The sequence below is a fragment of the Sitophilus oryzae genome, unplaced genomic scaffold (assembly GCF_002938485.1).
Source record: "Sitophilus oryzae breed Bouriz unplaced genomic scaffold, Soryzae_2.0 scaffold_693_pilon_pilon, whole genome shotgun sequence".
Lineage (NCBI taxonomy): Eukaryota > Metazoa > Arthropoda > Insecta > Coleoptera > Curculionidae > Sitophilus > Sitophilus oryzae.
Window position 1 is genome coordinate 216,761 of NW_022147299.1, and position 13,784 is coordinate 230,544.

General features: G+C 35.2%; 2 protein-coding genes across 2 annotated transcripts; both read right to left on the reverse strand.

The window, feature by feature from the left end:
• Positions 1–3,023: 3,023 nt before the first annotated feature.
• On the reverse strand, positions 3,024–3,710 carry LOC115888283. The gene is made up of 2 exons (XM_030907954.1): positions 3,164–3,710; positions 3,024–3,104 (listed from the first exon to the last, which is right to left on the reverse strand). Exons 1-2 carry the CDS (start codon positions 3,479–3,481, stop codon positions 3,045–3,047), a joined length of 378 nt encoding a protein of 125 aa, XP_030763814.1. The 5' UTR covers positions 3,482–3,710; the 3' UTR covers positions 3,024–3,044.
• Positions 3,711–5,024: 1,314 nt separating this feature from the next.
• LOC115888282 lies at positions 5,025–13,500 on the reverse strand. Its single transcript, XM_030907953.1, has 5 exons — positions 13,260–13,500; positions 8,555–8,810; positions 8,353–8,493; positions 8,122–8,296; positions 5,025–5,040 (listed from the first exon to the last, which is right to left on the reverse strand). Exons 1-5 carry the CDS (start codon positions 13,476–13,478, stop codon positions 5,025–5,027), a joined length of 807 nt encoding a protein of 268 aa, XP_030763813.1. The 5' UTR covers positions 13,479–13,500.
• Between the last annotated feature and the right edge of the window lie 284 nt (positions 13,501–13,784).

Consider the following 13,784-nt stretch of genomic DNA (forward strand, 5'->3'; position numbering starts at 1 on the left):
GCAAAATATTTATTTAAGAGTTTTTTGAAATATGCGGGAAAATTTGAAGGAAAATGTAAAATTTCAATGTTTTTGTAAGAACAGTTCATCCTCTATGATCATGAACGTGCTTGTGCATAAACTTACTAAAATATATTACTTATTTTTAATATAGGCTATGCATATCAAACAAGTACAAGTATTTGTATTATAAACCATTTATTTCTGAAAGAACAAACTTTTATCTGTTTCATAAAAATTAGACGAGTAACTGGTATTCTTTTAACAATTAACAAAAATAATACTTTATTTTATGTACAATGTGACGTGATAAATCAGTACCAGTTGCCTGCCCCCTAGATACAAAATTAAATTACTCCTATTATAAAATTAAATATTTTTGGTACAAAAATATTTTCAGTTATCTCTCAGAGAACTAAGAGAAAGAAAAAATAAATAAATACACTTCTTCACTACGTTTATCTTTCGCGATACCATCGACCACGTGGCTTCCGGAGAATTCGCGGAGACTTTGGAGACGTCATTACGCGCCTCTGCTTTCAAGGTCGCATCGGCCGTACCGTTCGTTTTAATGGAACGGCCTGTTTCTTATTAACGCTAGTTCCACTACTGGCTAGTTTTTTTCACAAAACACAAACGGTTGCATTGTACTATTATCCCTAAGTTCACTATTATCTACTACTCCTGTCCGAATCGAAATCATCAACGTCGCCCGTTTTGTGGTTGTAGATTTCCGTCTCCTTCGTAATACTGTCGCAATCGTCGTGTTCTTCACCGTCTTCATCATCGGTGTCCGCATTGTTTAGATCGCCGGCCACGCTTTCGTTCTCGCCTTTCAACACCTTCCTTTTCTTTACCTTGGGCCAGCCAGTCTTGTTCTTTCTCTTACTGGGTTTCCTTCCTGTAGGCCCGTTGTACATTTTCTTGACGATTTTTTCATTTTCTCGAATCTTAGATTGTTCAAACAGGGTCATTATATCGTCCACGTTCAGTCTGCTGTCCTTAAAACTTGCATAATCTGGATCTGTTGTCGGTTCCAAATTTAGATCTACGTCTTCGTCGAGTAGAGCGTCGAATTCCTCTTCCATGCGAATAGCGTTGGCGACGAGGTCTATTTTCTTCTTCATCGGTTTCTGAGGAGGGGACTTTCGATGTGCAACTGGTGGTGCCGGTGTTGGTTTTTCCGGAATGGTTTGTAACGCCGGAGAGGAGTTGCCCGTGGCTCCTGTTCGAAGTCGCCTCTTTCTCTGATGGATCAGACTTAAAATAGCCAAGGTGGGTGCATGCTGTCTTGGAGATTTTCTGGGACTTCGTCCTCCGCTGGACGTAGGAAGTAAGGCCAAACATTTTCTTCATCTTCCTACGCGACACCTCTCAAATGCTACTGGCTGTTTTGATTTCAGAACGTCATTTGGTGTTTTAATTATTTTTATAAGTTATGATGCAAAATATTTATTTAAGAGTTTTTTGAAATATGCGGGAAAATTTTGAAGGAAAATGTAAAAATTTCAATGTTTTTTGTACAGTTCATCCTCTATGATCATGAACGTGCTTGTGCATAAACTTACTAAAATATATTACTTATTTTTAATATAGGCTATGCATATCAAACAAGTACAAGTATTTGTATTATAAACCATTTATTTCTGAAAGAACAAACTTTATCTGTTTCATAAAATTAGACGAGTAACTGGTATTCTTTTAACAATTAACAAAATAATACTTTATTTTATGTACAATGTGACGTGATAAATCAGTACCAGTTGCCTCGCCCCTAGATACAAAATTAAATTACTCCTACAAAATTAAATATTTTGGTACAAAATATTTTCAAGTTATCTCTCAGAGAACTAAGAGAAAGAAAAAAATAAATAAATACACTTCTTCACTACGTTTATCTTTCGCGATACCATCGACCACGTGGCTTCCGGAGAATTCGCGGAGACTTTGGAGACGTCATTACGCGCCTCTGCTTTCGTCGCATCGGCCGTACCGTTCGTTTTAATGGAACGGCCTGTTTCTTATTAACGCTAGTTCCACTACTGGCTAGTTTTTTCACAAACACAAACGGTTGCATTGTACTATTATCCCTAAGTTCACTATTATCTACTACCCTGTCCGAATCGAAATCATCAACGTCGCCCGTTTTGTGGTTGTGATTTGTCTCCTTCCGTAATACTGTCGCAATCGTCGTGTTCTTCACCGTCTTCATCATCGGTGTCCGCATTGTTTAGATCGCCGGCCACGCTTTCGTTCTCGCCTTTCAACACCTTCCTTTTCTTTACCTTGGGCCAGCCAGTCTTGTTCTTCTTTCTCTTACTGGGTTTCCTTCCTGTAGGCCCGTTGTACATTTTCTTGACGATTTTTCATTTTCTCGAATCTTTAGATTGTTCAAACAGGGTCATTATATCGTCCACGTTCAGTCTTTTCGTCCTTAAAACTTGCATAATCTGGATCTGTTGTCGGTTCCAAATTTAGATCTACGTCTTCGTCGAGTAGAGCGTCGAATTCCTCTTCCATGCGAATAGCGTTGGCGACGAGGTCTATTTTCTTCTTCCTCGGTTTCTGAGGAGGGACTTTCGATGTGCAACTGGTGGTGCCGGTGTTGGTTCTTCCGAATGGTTTTGTAACGCGGAGAGGAGTTGCCCGTGGCTCCTGTTCGAAGTCGCCTCTTTCTCTGATGGATCAGACTTAAAATAGCCAAGGTGGATGCATGCTGTCTTGGAGATTTTCTGGGATTTCGTCCTCCGCTCGTCGTAGGAGATAACGTCAAACATTTTCGTCGCCTTCCTACACGACGGACGTCTTAGCTTCTTCTGGAGGTTGTTCTTCTACATTTGTTGATACAGTGGACAAGTCACTCAACTTGCTATCTTCATCCATTTGTTCTACTTCTGGATCTTCCTCTTCTTCCTTTTCCTCTAGCACTGAGTCGGACATTTCTACGCTTTCTGCAACGTCTTCTGTAACTGGCTCTTCAGAAAGTTTCTCAGTATGGAGTCTAAGACACCATTTAGATTGCTTTGTATGCACTAAAGCACATTCTAGGATCTAAGGGTTTTAAGTGCGATATTTTGCATGGCAAACAAAATCGTTCCAAAAGTCTGAAAAGGAATCAAACATTTATTGATTGAAATTTTGAAAAAATCGAAATATTACTTACAATTTCGACTAAACGGATAACGTTCTTCCGATCTATCTTGTCTCTGGAAAGTCTTGTACCATTTTTCATTTTCGGAACGGTCTCAAAAGAAAAAGTGTAATCGTTCGCGTTAATTTTCAGTCTGTCGATGGCGTCCTTCTTTCCTCCAAATCTTTTTTCGATTTTCACTGTAACTTCGCCATTGGATTTTGTTGGTACAGGTGATAAATAGGAACCGTGATACCGTAATCTGTAAGAACTGAAAAAAGTTAAGAAAACTTGTTGACTTGAGGTGATGTACCGCCGACCTTTGTCGACAAAAATAAAACACTGACACATAACACATATTGATTAATTAAATTCTGATAATAATGAATTAAAAAGGGGATGTTAATCAAGATATGATGAAAATGTTCTTTCTGTTTTTAATAAAATAGCTAATTAATATAACAACTGTTTTTTATTTGATGTTAATACTAAAAATGACTGGTAGAATTAGTCTAAGCAAAAAATAATGGATTATAAATTAATTTGTTCAGCTGAATTTTTTATTTAGGTTACTACATTTTTTTTAGATTTTACTACATCTTTACATTTTGTTTTCTGTTTACTTGCAGTACACAGAATTTACAATTTAAAAATTACAGGACTTGAAATAGGACAACTATTTGAAATTACTTTCAGTGTCCATTTGTCTACCAATCTACATACTTAAAAATTATGTATGAAATATATCTACGTAGGTTGCCTTTAAAGATTTACAATCGCTTGTTTCTTCAGTTGTACTGGACACGTCGCAACTATTCTATTAGGGGATCGAAGAACGTTAATGTTACGAATGTTAATGCCGAATGGTATAAAACAATTTGTTTGCCAACGGTCTTCGATGAAATAAGGAAAAAGAACTAAAAACGTCGCATCATTCTTTAGTCCAGTCATTTGGTATGGTTTGGTTTTACCTGGAAAGTTTTCCGGGAGTTTTGAAAATTGGTAATTTTATAGATTTTGATGTGCTCTTTCTGAATTTCAACTTTGCCTCCTCGTATCTATGCCGTTCGCGCCGCCATCTTGAAAAAATGGCGCCTAAAAGAGGTTTTTGACAATATCTTTCTGACTCATTTTACAATAAAAATATTTATATACAAAATGAAACTAGAGAGAATTTGCTACAATTTATGCAATAACCTTTTTTTCGAAAATTCAATAGTTTTGGCGTACGAGCGCCGCAAAGTGTACTTTGGCTTACTTTTACGTTTGGCAACTCTTGGTCATTTAAGGAGAAAAACATCGAATGAATGTCTCATTGTCCGTATTCACCAGATTTATCGCCTAATGAGTTTTTCTTATTCCCCGCTGTCAAACAAAAGATGCGCGGACAGCGATTTTCATCGCCTCAAGAAGCTGTTGAAGACTTTAAAAATCATGTTTCTACGATATCAGCTTCAGAGTGAAAAAAATGTTTTCAGAATTGGTTTGAGCGTATGCAAAAATGTATAGACCTTAAGGGCGAATATTTCGAAAAAGCTATAAAACACTTTGTTTCGAACTTCTTCATTTCTGTTTCTTTTATTTAGAAATAAAAAGACTTATATTGGTTAATAGGAAGAAGATCTAAACTGTCGCTAGAGAAGAAAAACCATAGTTAATACCTAGGAGCGACATATGGAGCAGAACTCTGAGGATGCGCTAGTAAATCAAAAATATATTTTTAATAGAGTTAATCTAAAATTCTACGGATGATAACAGACGCACCATGGTATATCTCCAATCATACTCTACATGAAGACTTAAAAATTCCGTACGTCAAAGAAGTCATCCAAACTCGGAGCAAAAAACATTTCAACAGACTACATGATCACACTAATACAATACAATACAGTCTCTACTTGAACCAGTACCTATAAGAAGACAATGGCCATCTGATTTGAAAGAATATTAGGAGGATTTTTCGCTGGAGAAGACCTCATCACGTTAACTGGAGCGTCACTGGTTTTAAGTCATCAAATCAGCCCATAGAATTTTTTTGTAATTATTCTGATTGCTAATAAATCCTTAAAAAATTTAAAATTAAAATTTCTGTTATTTCTCTTTTATAAAACTTAAAAGCAACCCTACGTAAATAAAGGTGTAATGGTATTCAATAGAATTGTGTATTTTTAGAGTGCTCTCAAATGAATTTTAATTGAAATTCTAAACCCATTTTCCAATACATTAACAGATATATTAGGGCACAATAGATCGCAGTGATTAGGGGGGTTAATCACCCAACTCATTCTACCCCAATCATCAATCATTCTACCCCAGATATATTAACCAATCATTCTACCCCAGATATATTAAAACAAAAACGGGTTTATTAGTAATAAAGGCAAAAGAAATAAGGCACAACGATCATCATCTACGTGATCTGTATTTTAATGCATGCATCAGAGATAAATATAAAATAGCTCCGGTTGACAGACAGAGACAAAATAAAAGCGGCATACAGTGTTTCCGGTTTTTACGTTTGTTAGAAAATGTGTGTAGAAAAAAATAAACTATTTTAAAAACTTTCATGTACTACTGAAATGAAGATAATATATCTAAGCTAAATATAAACTATTACAGCTGGTAAAATTATTAAAATAATTGTAAAATAGAGTTCCAACCCTAGATGCAAAATTTTTCCTAAACGCCTAACATACATGTGATTTTCCATTGAGCTGTCTATATCACTGTCTTATAGTGCATATTTATACATTGGCGCGCTGCGCCGCAAACGCGCGGCACGCGCGCACCGTTTCGCCTCTATTGGTACGTGTTTTCAGGTTGCGCGCGCTCTGCGCGCAAACCGCTTGCCGCGAACCATCATCTCATGTCGGTTTTTCGACGCTCTGCTTTGTTTGTTCGTTGTTTAGTTGGGACGGCCGGTGAAAACACCGCGCTTGCTTGCATTTTATTAGTGACTGTAGTGTATTTTCTTTGAATAGAATTCTTTTGTGTTTTTCTTTGAATATTGTTTATTAATGGAGTGTTTAAAGAGTCGTACTACTCATGATTAAAATTGCGTAGTTCTTCTCGGACGATAGAGACATGATTAACGACTAGACGAATGTTCATGGGATTTTGTTGGAAACAAAAACTGCAGCGCGCGCCGCCTCACCAGTAATGTCTGTGCGAAAATTGCGTTAAAATCCAGAATTCACGCAGTTTTTCTATGGGTGTATATACTTAGCCATTTTAAAGCCCTGGTAGTTTTATATTTTTTACGTTAAGACGAGGGACAAAGGTAGTTGACTACATTATAATTAGTTGACAGACGACCAGAAAGAAATGTGGTTTATCAAACCGCGTTGGTGGTTCAGCAATATTGTATAGAAAAAATGTTTCAACTCACTTTTAATTTAATACGAAGTTAATATACAGGCAAAACCAAACTTATAAAATGGAATTGCTTTTTATTTCTGACTAAATTTCCTACAAGGATAAAAATTGGTATACAACTTTTAAAGTTTTTTTTTTTTGTTGTAAAATAAAACATGATAATAAAGAATAAACGACTGCCACGATTTATTTTCTTTTGGATTTTGTGTTCAGTAGTAAAATCCCGGTATTTGGATTATGGTCTTATGGGAAAAATTGTACTCTCAACCCGACAAGGAATGTCCCAGAGAGACGTAGCAGAGACAGTAGGCGTTACCTAGGGTGTTGTATCGAAAACATGCAAGATACTTGGAATTAGGAACAGACAAGGATAGGTCCAGACAAAGTCGTCAAAGTCACAACCGAACAACGGGAATACGCCTTGTGTGCCAAATTGCTAGAATAAATCCTAATGTTTCTCATTCAGAGCTAGAAAGATAACTTCTGGCAGGTACAGATGTGAACGTTTCAGTTGAAACCATAGAAAAAAGGCTTTGTGCTCGAGGGTTTTACAGTAGGAGAGAGTTACGGACCCCACAGTTATCTCGGCAAATAAAATTGACCGGCTAAATTGGTGCCTTCAACATCAAAATTGGACAACTGAGAATTGACAAAATGTTCTTTGATGAGACCAGAATTGGCTAAGATCAGATAACCGCCATCGGAATTTGGGTTCCCAGAGCTCCAGGACGACGAGCGAGACTTCAGGCTGCCTAATCTGTACCAAGATATATAGGAGGAACTGTAATGTTACTGTTGTGTGGGAGGTATTATACTGGGAACAAAAACTCCATCGTTACCACTTCAACAAACATTAACAGGTCGGAGGTATCTTGATTGTCTTGATTTAGTGCTAGAACCAATTGTTAGTTTTTGGAGAGCTGCAATTGATGATAATTTTAACTTCTTGCACGATAGTGCACCTCCCCAAACCAGCAGAGTGACTAGAGAATGTCTTGAAACGGGAGGTGTCATAGTTTTGGACTGGCCTGCATGTTCACAAGATCTAAAACCTATCGAACTCTTGTGGGACTAGCTCAAAATAAGGGTTAGAGCTCGTAGAAACAATCCAGGAAATCTTACACAGCTTATTGATGCAGCATTAGCAGAATTGGAAAACACACCCCAAGACAACATTGATACTTAAATAAGAAGCATGCCAGCGCGGATAGAAGCATGCATAAGGGCTAGAGGTAGGCAACAAGGAATGGCCAAAATTAGCTCTTAATTTTCTTTTTTGTTTCTGCTTTTTGGCCATTAAAAGTTTAAATCTTAATTTTGTTTTAGAAAACAAAAATACCATTTGTTTATTTTGGGAACTGATTATTTTTTTTATTGCTATATGGATTATTTTTCATTAAAGTCATTGGTAGGGACTGAGTTTTATTAATAAACTTCCAATTTTTCATACGTCTCAAAAGTGTGAAAATAATAGATGATTCCATATAAAGTTTAGTTTGTGTATATTATCAGCACTTGCACGTTAAAATTCAGACCACCGATTTGAATTGCAGACTGGTATGATGCGCTGTCTTAATATATGGCCACTAAATGAATTGTATTCCATAATTACTAACCTTGACCCTAGCGTTTCAAATTTGTATGCGCGATTATCCATTATAAAAGCTTCGGCATGACTTCTTCTTTTCCGCCTCTTTCTACATTCCGATGAGATACTGTCCAATGAACATTCCTCTTCAACCTTGAATTTATCCGGCGGTTTAACTTCTTCAAGCTCACTCGAAGATGTTACTACAATTAGAACAGGATAATAACACTACTTGTTCTTTCAATAAAATTACCGCTACTTTCAGTTGGTTCAGATTCGGTCTTGACCTCATCTTCAGTCTCATTTGTCTCATCCTCATGGCCCTCTTCCTCATCCTCACTCGACTCGTCCTTTTTAGGGAACAAAAAGTTTGTTGCCTCATTATTCAATTGAACTAGCTCTGAAAAATTCCCAAAATCGAAGGTAAAACGTTTAATTTTTTCTATCAAAGAACGTATTACCAGAATTTCGAAGTTTTTTGAATTTGACAATGAGTCCTTTATCAGTATCGTTTGTTTTTGACTGCTGCTGTTTTGTGGATTCCTTGTCCTTTTCATTTGAACGAAGTTTGTTTGATAGAACTTCTACTTTGTAATATGTCTTATTATCTGATACTAGCCGTTCATCTGCCGAAACTCTCTTAGATCTGTTAATACACGACCTTTTTGGCCGTCCTGAATCCCACAATTCTTTATCGGTTGTCAGCGACGTGAGTTTCTGAAAGGACATCAATATATTCAAGGGTAGTCAGTCGTGATTATTATCATTTTCAATCATTAGTAATATTAATAAATACTACTTAGTTTTAAAAAAATCATTTTTACTATCATGTTTACGAATAGCTTTGTTCGCACAGAGAAATATCCAACCGGTTCGGTTGTCAGTTTATCTCTACGCATCGTTTCCAACTGGTCTCAAACCTGGTTGTGGATTATAGTTCTGTGAACGATCAATCGAAATCAAATTTCGATGAGTAAGTGCGCGAATGACCCGTAACAATTAACTTTGACAGTTCATTTCACTATTTATTTATGAGGAATTGGAAGGAAAATAAAATAAATATTTTTCTTGTGTTGTCATAAATTATTATTCTTCTCTCATTAAATTTGATTAAGTCTAAAGTCAAGAAATTCTGGTACAAAAATTGTTCCTATTATAGAAGACTTCAAACGTAACACCGTAAGTTCGAAATGTATGATTAAATATCAGACTGTTCTGACGATTAGAAATCAGTTGGAAGCTCCTAATTTTTGTTCTGCGAACGCTGTATTTTTGCTTAGGAATCAAAAATATTGCTTTTGCAACACCTTTAAACATCATGCAACGTAGTAATCGGGATAGGTTGTAAACTATTTCTAACTGCTCTGCGAACGAGAAGCTAATAGATCATAATTCAACAGACATGCCTAAAAGAGGGAATATAAATCTACACGTCATGCAAAGTAATGTAATATAATGAATATACCAGGCAATAAAAAAATTTTGCAAATATATTAGTTTGGTTGTTTTTTATCGAGAAAATTTGAAAACTAGATTAAAAATTAATTCATTAAACATATATTTCTCAATAAAAATAGCCTTTTAAGATATCAGCTAACTGAAATATTTTTAAGCAACTACTTAAATGTATATTTTTTACATAATTATTTAAGGTTTAAAGTATTATATTATGGGTTTTCAGTGTGAAATTAATTCGATTTTAAATATGAATCACAAAGGCCTTTGCGGTTTCAGTGGTCACTGTGGACAGCTCAAATATATGACCCACTTATATAACTGACTGACACTGACACTAACTTATATAACACTTATTAACAATGCAATAATTCTACTATTCAATATTTCTACAGCTACCATATTAAAACCAAGTTTTTAAATTTATTTACTACGCATTTTAAAATTCCTTCAAAATAAAATATTATTTTACTAAACTTATATAAACAAGTACAATTTACAAACTTAACTAAAATAATATATAAGATCTTAGAATATTATACCATATGATTTTCAGTTCAATATTAAGTAATTGTCTTATGTTATAACCAATAGATAGAGAGATACAAAGAAATGCCAGGTTGCTGGTTGCTGAACCATGAGACATAACTTATTGAACGATTAAAAATTATAATGACTAAATGATAAGTCTGAGTTGCTCACTATAAATCTTCCACATATTCCATAATTTAATTTTAAAGTTCTTACGGCTAACTAAAACTAGAAAAATACTACTCGTACATATAATCATATGGCATAGGTATCTTTTGTCTTATATATTCCAAATTATTTCAAACCAAATATAAAACCACCGATTCCGAAGTTACATGTAACTAATACGAAACTTATACTGATTTACACACATTAGAATTCACTTTGTTTCTTTGTACAATAATTGTCTAGTATATTTGGCTTCTATTAGCCTTAAGACGGACTATGACGCCTCGTGTACTTGGGAAACAATTGTGATTGGCATACAGGGTCCGACGATAGTTAGCCGTCTGAGCGCGCCATTATGTTTAAGCGTTGGTGAAATAAGATGCGCAACCTCATAGGCGATTTCGTAGCATAAAACCTGTTCGAGATTTAGTTTAGCTCTGCCGCCGCTGCGGCTGATAGTCGTTTACAGCGCGGCGGATAAAGAATACTGTACCGTAAGTTCTGCTTGCAGTCGACAGAGTGAGTGGTTGCCGGAAACAGTATTGCCAGAACTACTAATAAATCCGTAGATTTACATATATTGGGTACAGTACGTTAATAATATGGATTTTCTATTATGTCAATATCATCATTTCCGAAGCCAACTAAATGACCTTTTTCGATCATACGACATATTCAGTACCTAAAAGAATTTTTATTTTTGTTGTTTATTCTATATTATTTAACACGAATACATTTCAATACATAAACGCGGATTTTTCATCCAAGATATTTTTCGTCAAATTACAGATATTACACATTTTTAATATGGGGCAACACTGTCACTTTCAGTTCCACATCGTCTTTGAACTGCCTTAGCTGGCCGAATTAGAGAAATAGAATTGGTTTTGCCCTAAAAGGTTAGTGTCTCCACCCTACAACATTTGAAAAGTAAGGAGAAACCAAATTAGCCTTGTCACAAATTCGCCCATTAGGTTGCGTATCTTCCCAATTCTTTTCAATCAACGGTTTTAAGGCTCAATTCAAAGAAAAAGGAAATTCTGTTTGGCGATCGCTCAACGTTACGTCATCATTATTTATAGAGAAATATGCGTTTTAGGGTGTGTCTGAAATCAGTTTATACTGTTTTAAGTATTAGCAAATTTTTAAGTACGTTCTAAAATTATTAAATGAGTGAGTTCCGTTTTTATTAAGTTCATGTAGGGCTTAAATTCTAATGTTAGACCTTTATTCATTTTGATGGTCAGATAACTTATGAAAATGCACTTGATAATTATACAGCAAAATACACTTTAATACTCTAGAGGTTCACAAATACTACTGGTAGTAAACAAACTGTGGCAAAAATTTTCTATACTCCGCGTATAGTGATGTTGGTAGCGAATATTTCATTCGAATTTTTGCAGGGAAATTTGAAGGAAATTTCCGAAATATTCAGTCCCAAAATCGCGAATATTCGCAAATCCCAATTTTGCAAAATTTCTTTTCAAAATTCAAGACATTGAGTAAAATTTAACGAAATTATTTAATCAAGTATGCCTATTCTTAAATCAGGAAGAAAGAAGAATGCTTCTCCGCCTTACAAAGATAGAAAGGCAATATGGCTCTTAAAACGAATGCATTTTGCCGGGAATCTCTTGGACCCCTGTTTCCTGGTAGAGCACCTTAACAATGAAGAACACATAGCCGCTATGGAATTTATCAACATTATCACCAACAAACATCCTCAGTTTGTCAATAATAAAGAAGCCATTCATATTATATCATACAGATGTACAAATTATTGCGCCAAATCGGGTTTATGGGCTCTCGACTACGTTTGGATGTCAGTTAAAAATGTAGACTGTCTAAGTTGGTGGCAAGCAATATGTAAAAATACTCAGTTGAAATATTTAGCTGTTGCTCTGCTATCTTTACCAGCGTCATCTGCAGCCACTGAGAGAAGTTTCAGTAGGTACTTACAGTTTTATCCATACTAAAAAAGGAATCACTTAACTGCACAAAGAGCCGGCAAAATAATGTTCGTAGCTCATAACACTAAATTATTACCTACTACAAAAACAAAAAGTGGATATGGAACATGATATGCAACAACATGAAACTCCTCCAGAACCACTAGACTAGAACCCGTAGAGGTAGAGGTCCATCCTTCACAATCAGAACCAGATGATACATCAAATATACCCTGATTTGGAAATAAAAGGCAGCAAAGGAACAATTACTACTACTACTACTATATTACCCTATAGAGATGGGACCAGCTCGGCGCCTGGAAGTATTCTAGAATAGAATAATTCAGTTATTTAATGTTTACGTTTTTTAAATTTATATTTCGTCCTTTTTTGTTTTAGTTCATAGTCTAGTTCCGGTTTATGTACAAATTACAAATGTTACCAAATAATTTTGTTATATGTTATGTTTATGACTTTTATGGGTTATGTATTGTTTATTAAAATATAACAACTAATATTATGTTTATGGTTTTTTTTCACTTACATGTTGGTATCAAATGTCTATCTAATTTATTATTTATATATATATTTAGAAATTTCGCAAATTTCCGAATGTTTCCGAAGTTTCGGAAATTTCCTGCAACAATCAAGTTTCGAAATATTAACATCACTATCCGTGTAAACAAAAACGCTATCGCAAATACTGTCTTTCGATTGACGTACATAGCCATATCTCTTTATTAACGCAGCGCCGGTAGCTCTCGCAAAAAACCGCATATTTCAAGTTTTTTTTTTTTTTTATAATATTTTGAAAAAGAACTACATTATAACCAGTAGATATCAGCAGTAATTGTCAAGTTGACAATAAACAGGGTGTTTCAAAAAAAAAAATTTATTTTTCTGTAAATGGCCTTTAAAACTAAAGAGCTGAACGTGCGCTAAAACGGCGAGCGTTGTACTGACTCAGAACCTTCGTAATGAATTCGAAATATATAAAAATAAAAATAGGTGGTTTTATAATTTGGTTAATACAAAGCTACCAACTACGTCAAAAACTTACGGCTAATGCTCTTGTACTAGACCTCAACTCTCTATACTCCTTATACTCAAAACGTACAGGTTCCAGATCCGGTTTATCCTGAAAGCTGTCTTCCTCCAAAGGTGGCGTCATGTAGTTGATGTTTTTCCGCGATCTCAGCCGATGTTTCGATTCGTTTTCTACAACTTCGACCGGTTTGACCACATCCGACATTATGGAAGAAGATTTAGTTTTTGACATTGTCCTTCGTCTTATTCTTGGAGAAGTGGGAATCCCTCATTAACTTCAACAAAGAATGGAAATAATTATTTTTCTAAAAAAAAAAAAAAAAAAAATTAATAATTCTAATTAAAGCCTAGTTGACGCGATCAAAGAAGTGTATTTGGGCCAAGTCAACTGGATGCTGCCTATGATGCTGCCATATAAAGAAATATTTATATGGATGTTACGAGCGTCTCACAAATTTATGCTGTTACTATGGTACCAATTGTTATCAAAGTCGAATTGAAAGGCCTCTTGCATCCAAGTAAGTTGGCAGCAATTTTG

What these genes read in the sequence shown, in the direction of transcription:
- LOC115888283 (XM_030907954.1), bottom strand. Translation starts at nt 3,481, where the DNA reads ATGTGTCAGTGTTTTATTTTTGTCGACAAAGGTCGGCGGTACATCACC. An exon ending in TTATCCGTTTAGTCGAAATT is followed by an intron (nt 3,105 to 3,163) that starts GTAAGTAATATT and finishes ATTCCTTTTCAG; the next exon opens with ACTTTTGGAACGATTTTGTT.
- LOC115888282 (XM_030907953.1), bottom strand. Translation starts at nt 13,478, where the DNA reads ATGTCAAAAACTAAATCTTCTTCCATAATGTCGGATGTGGTCAAACCG. An exon ending in CTAGTACAAGAGCATTAGCC is followed by an intron (nt 8,811 to 13,259) that starts GTAAGTTTTTGA and finishes ATGTCCTTTCAG; the next exon opens with AAACTCACGTCGCTGACAAC. An exon ending in CGAATCTGAACCAACTGAAA is followed by an intron (nt 8,297 to 8,352) that starts GTAGCGGTAATT and finishes TTCTAATTGTAG; the next exon opens with TAACATCTTCGAGTGAGCTT.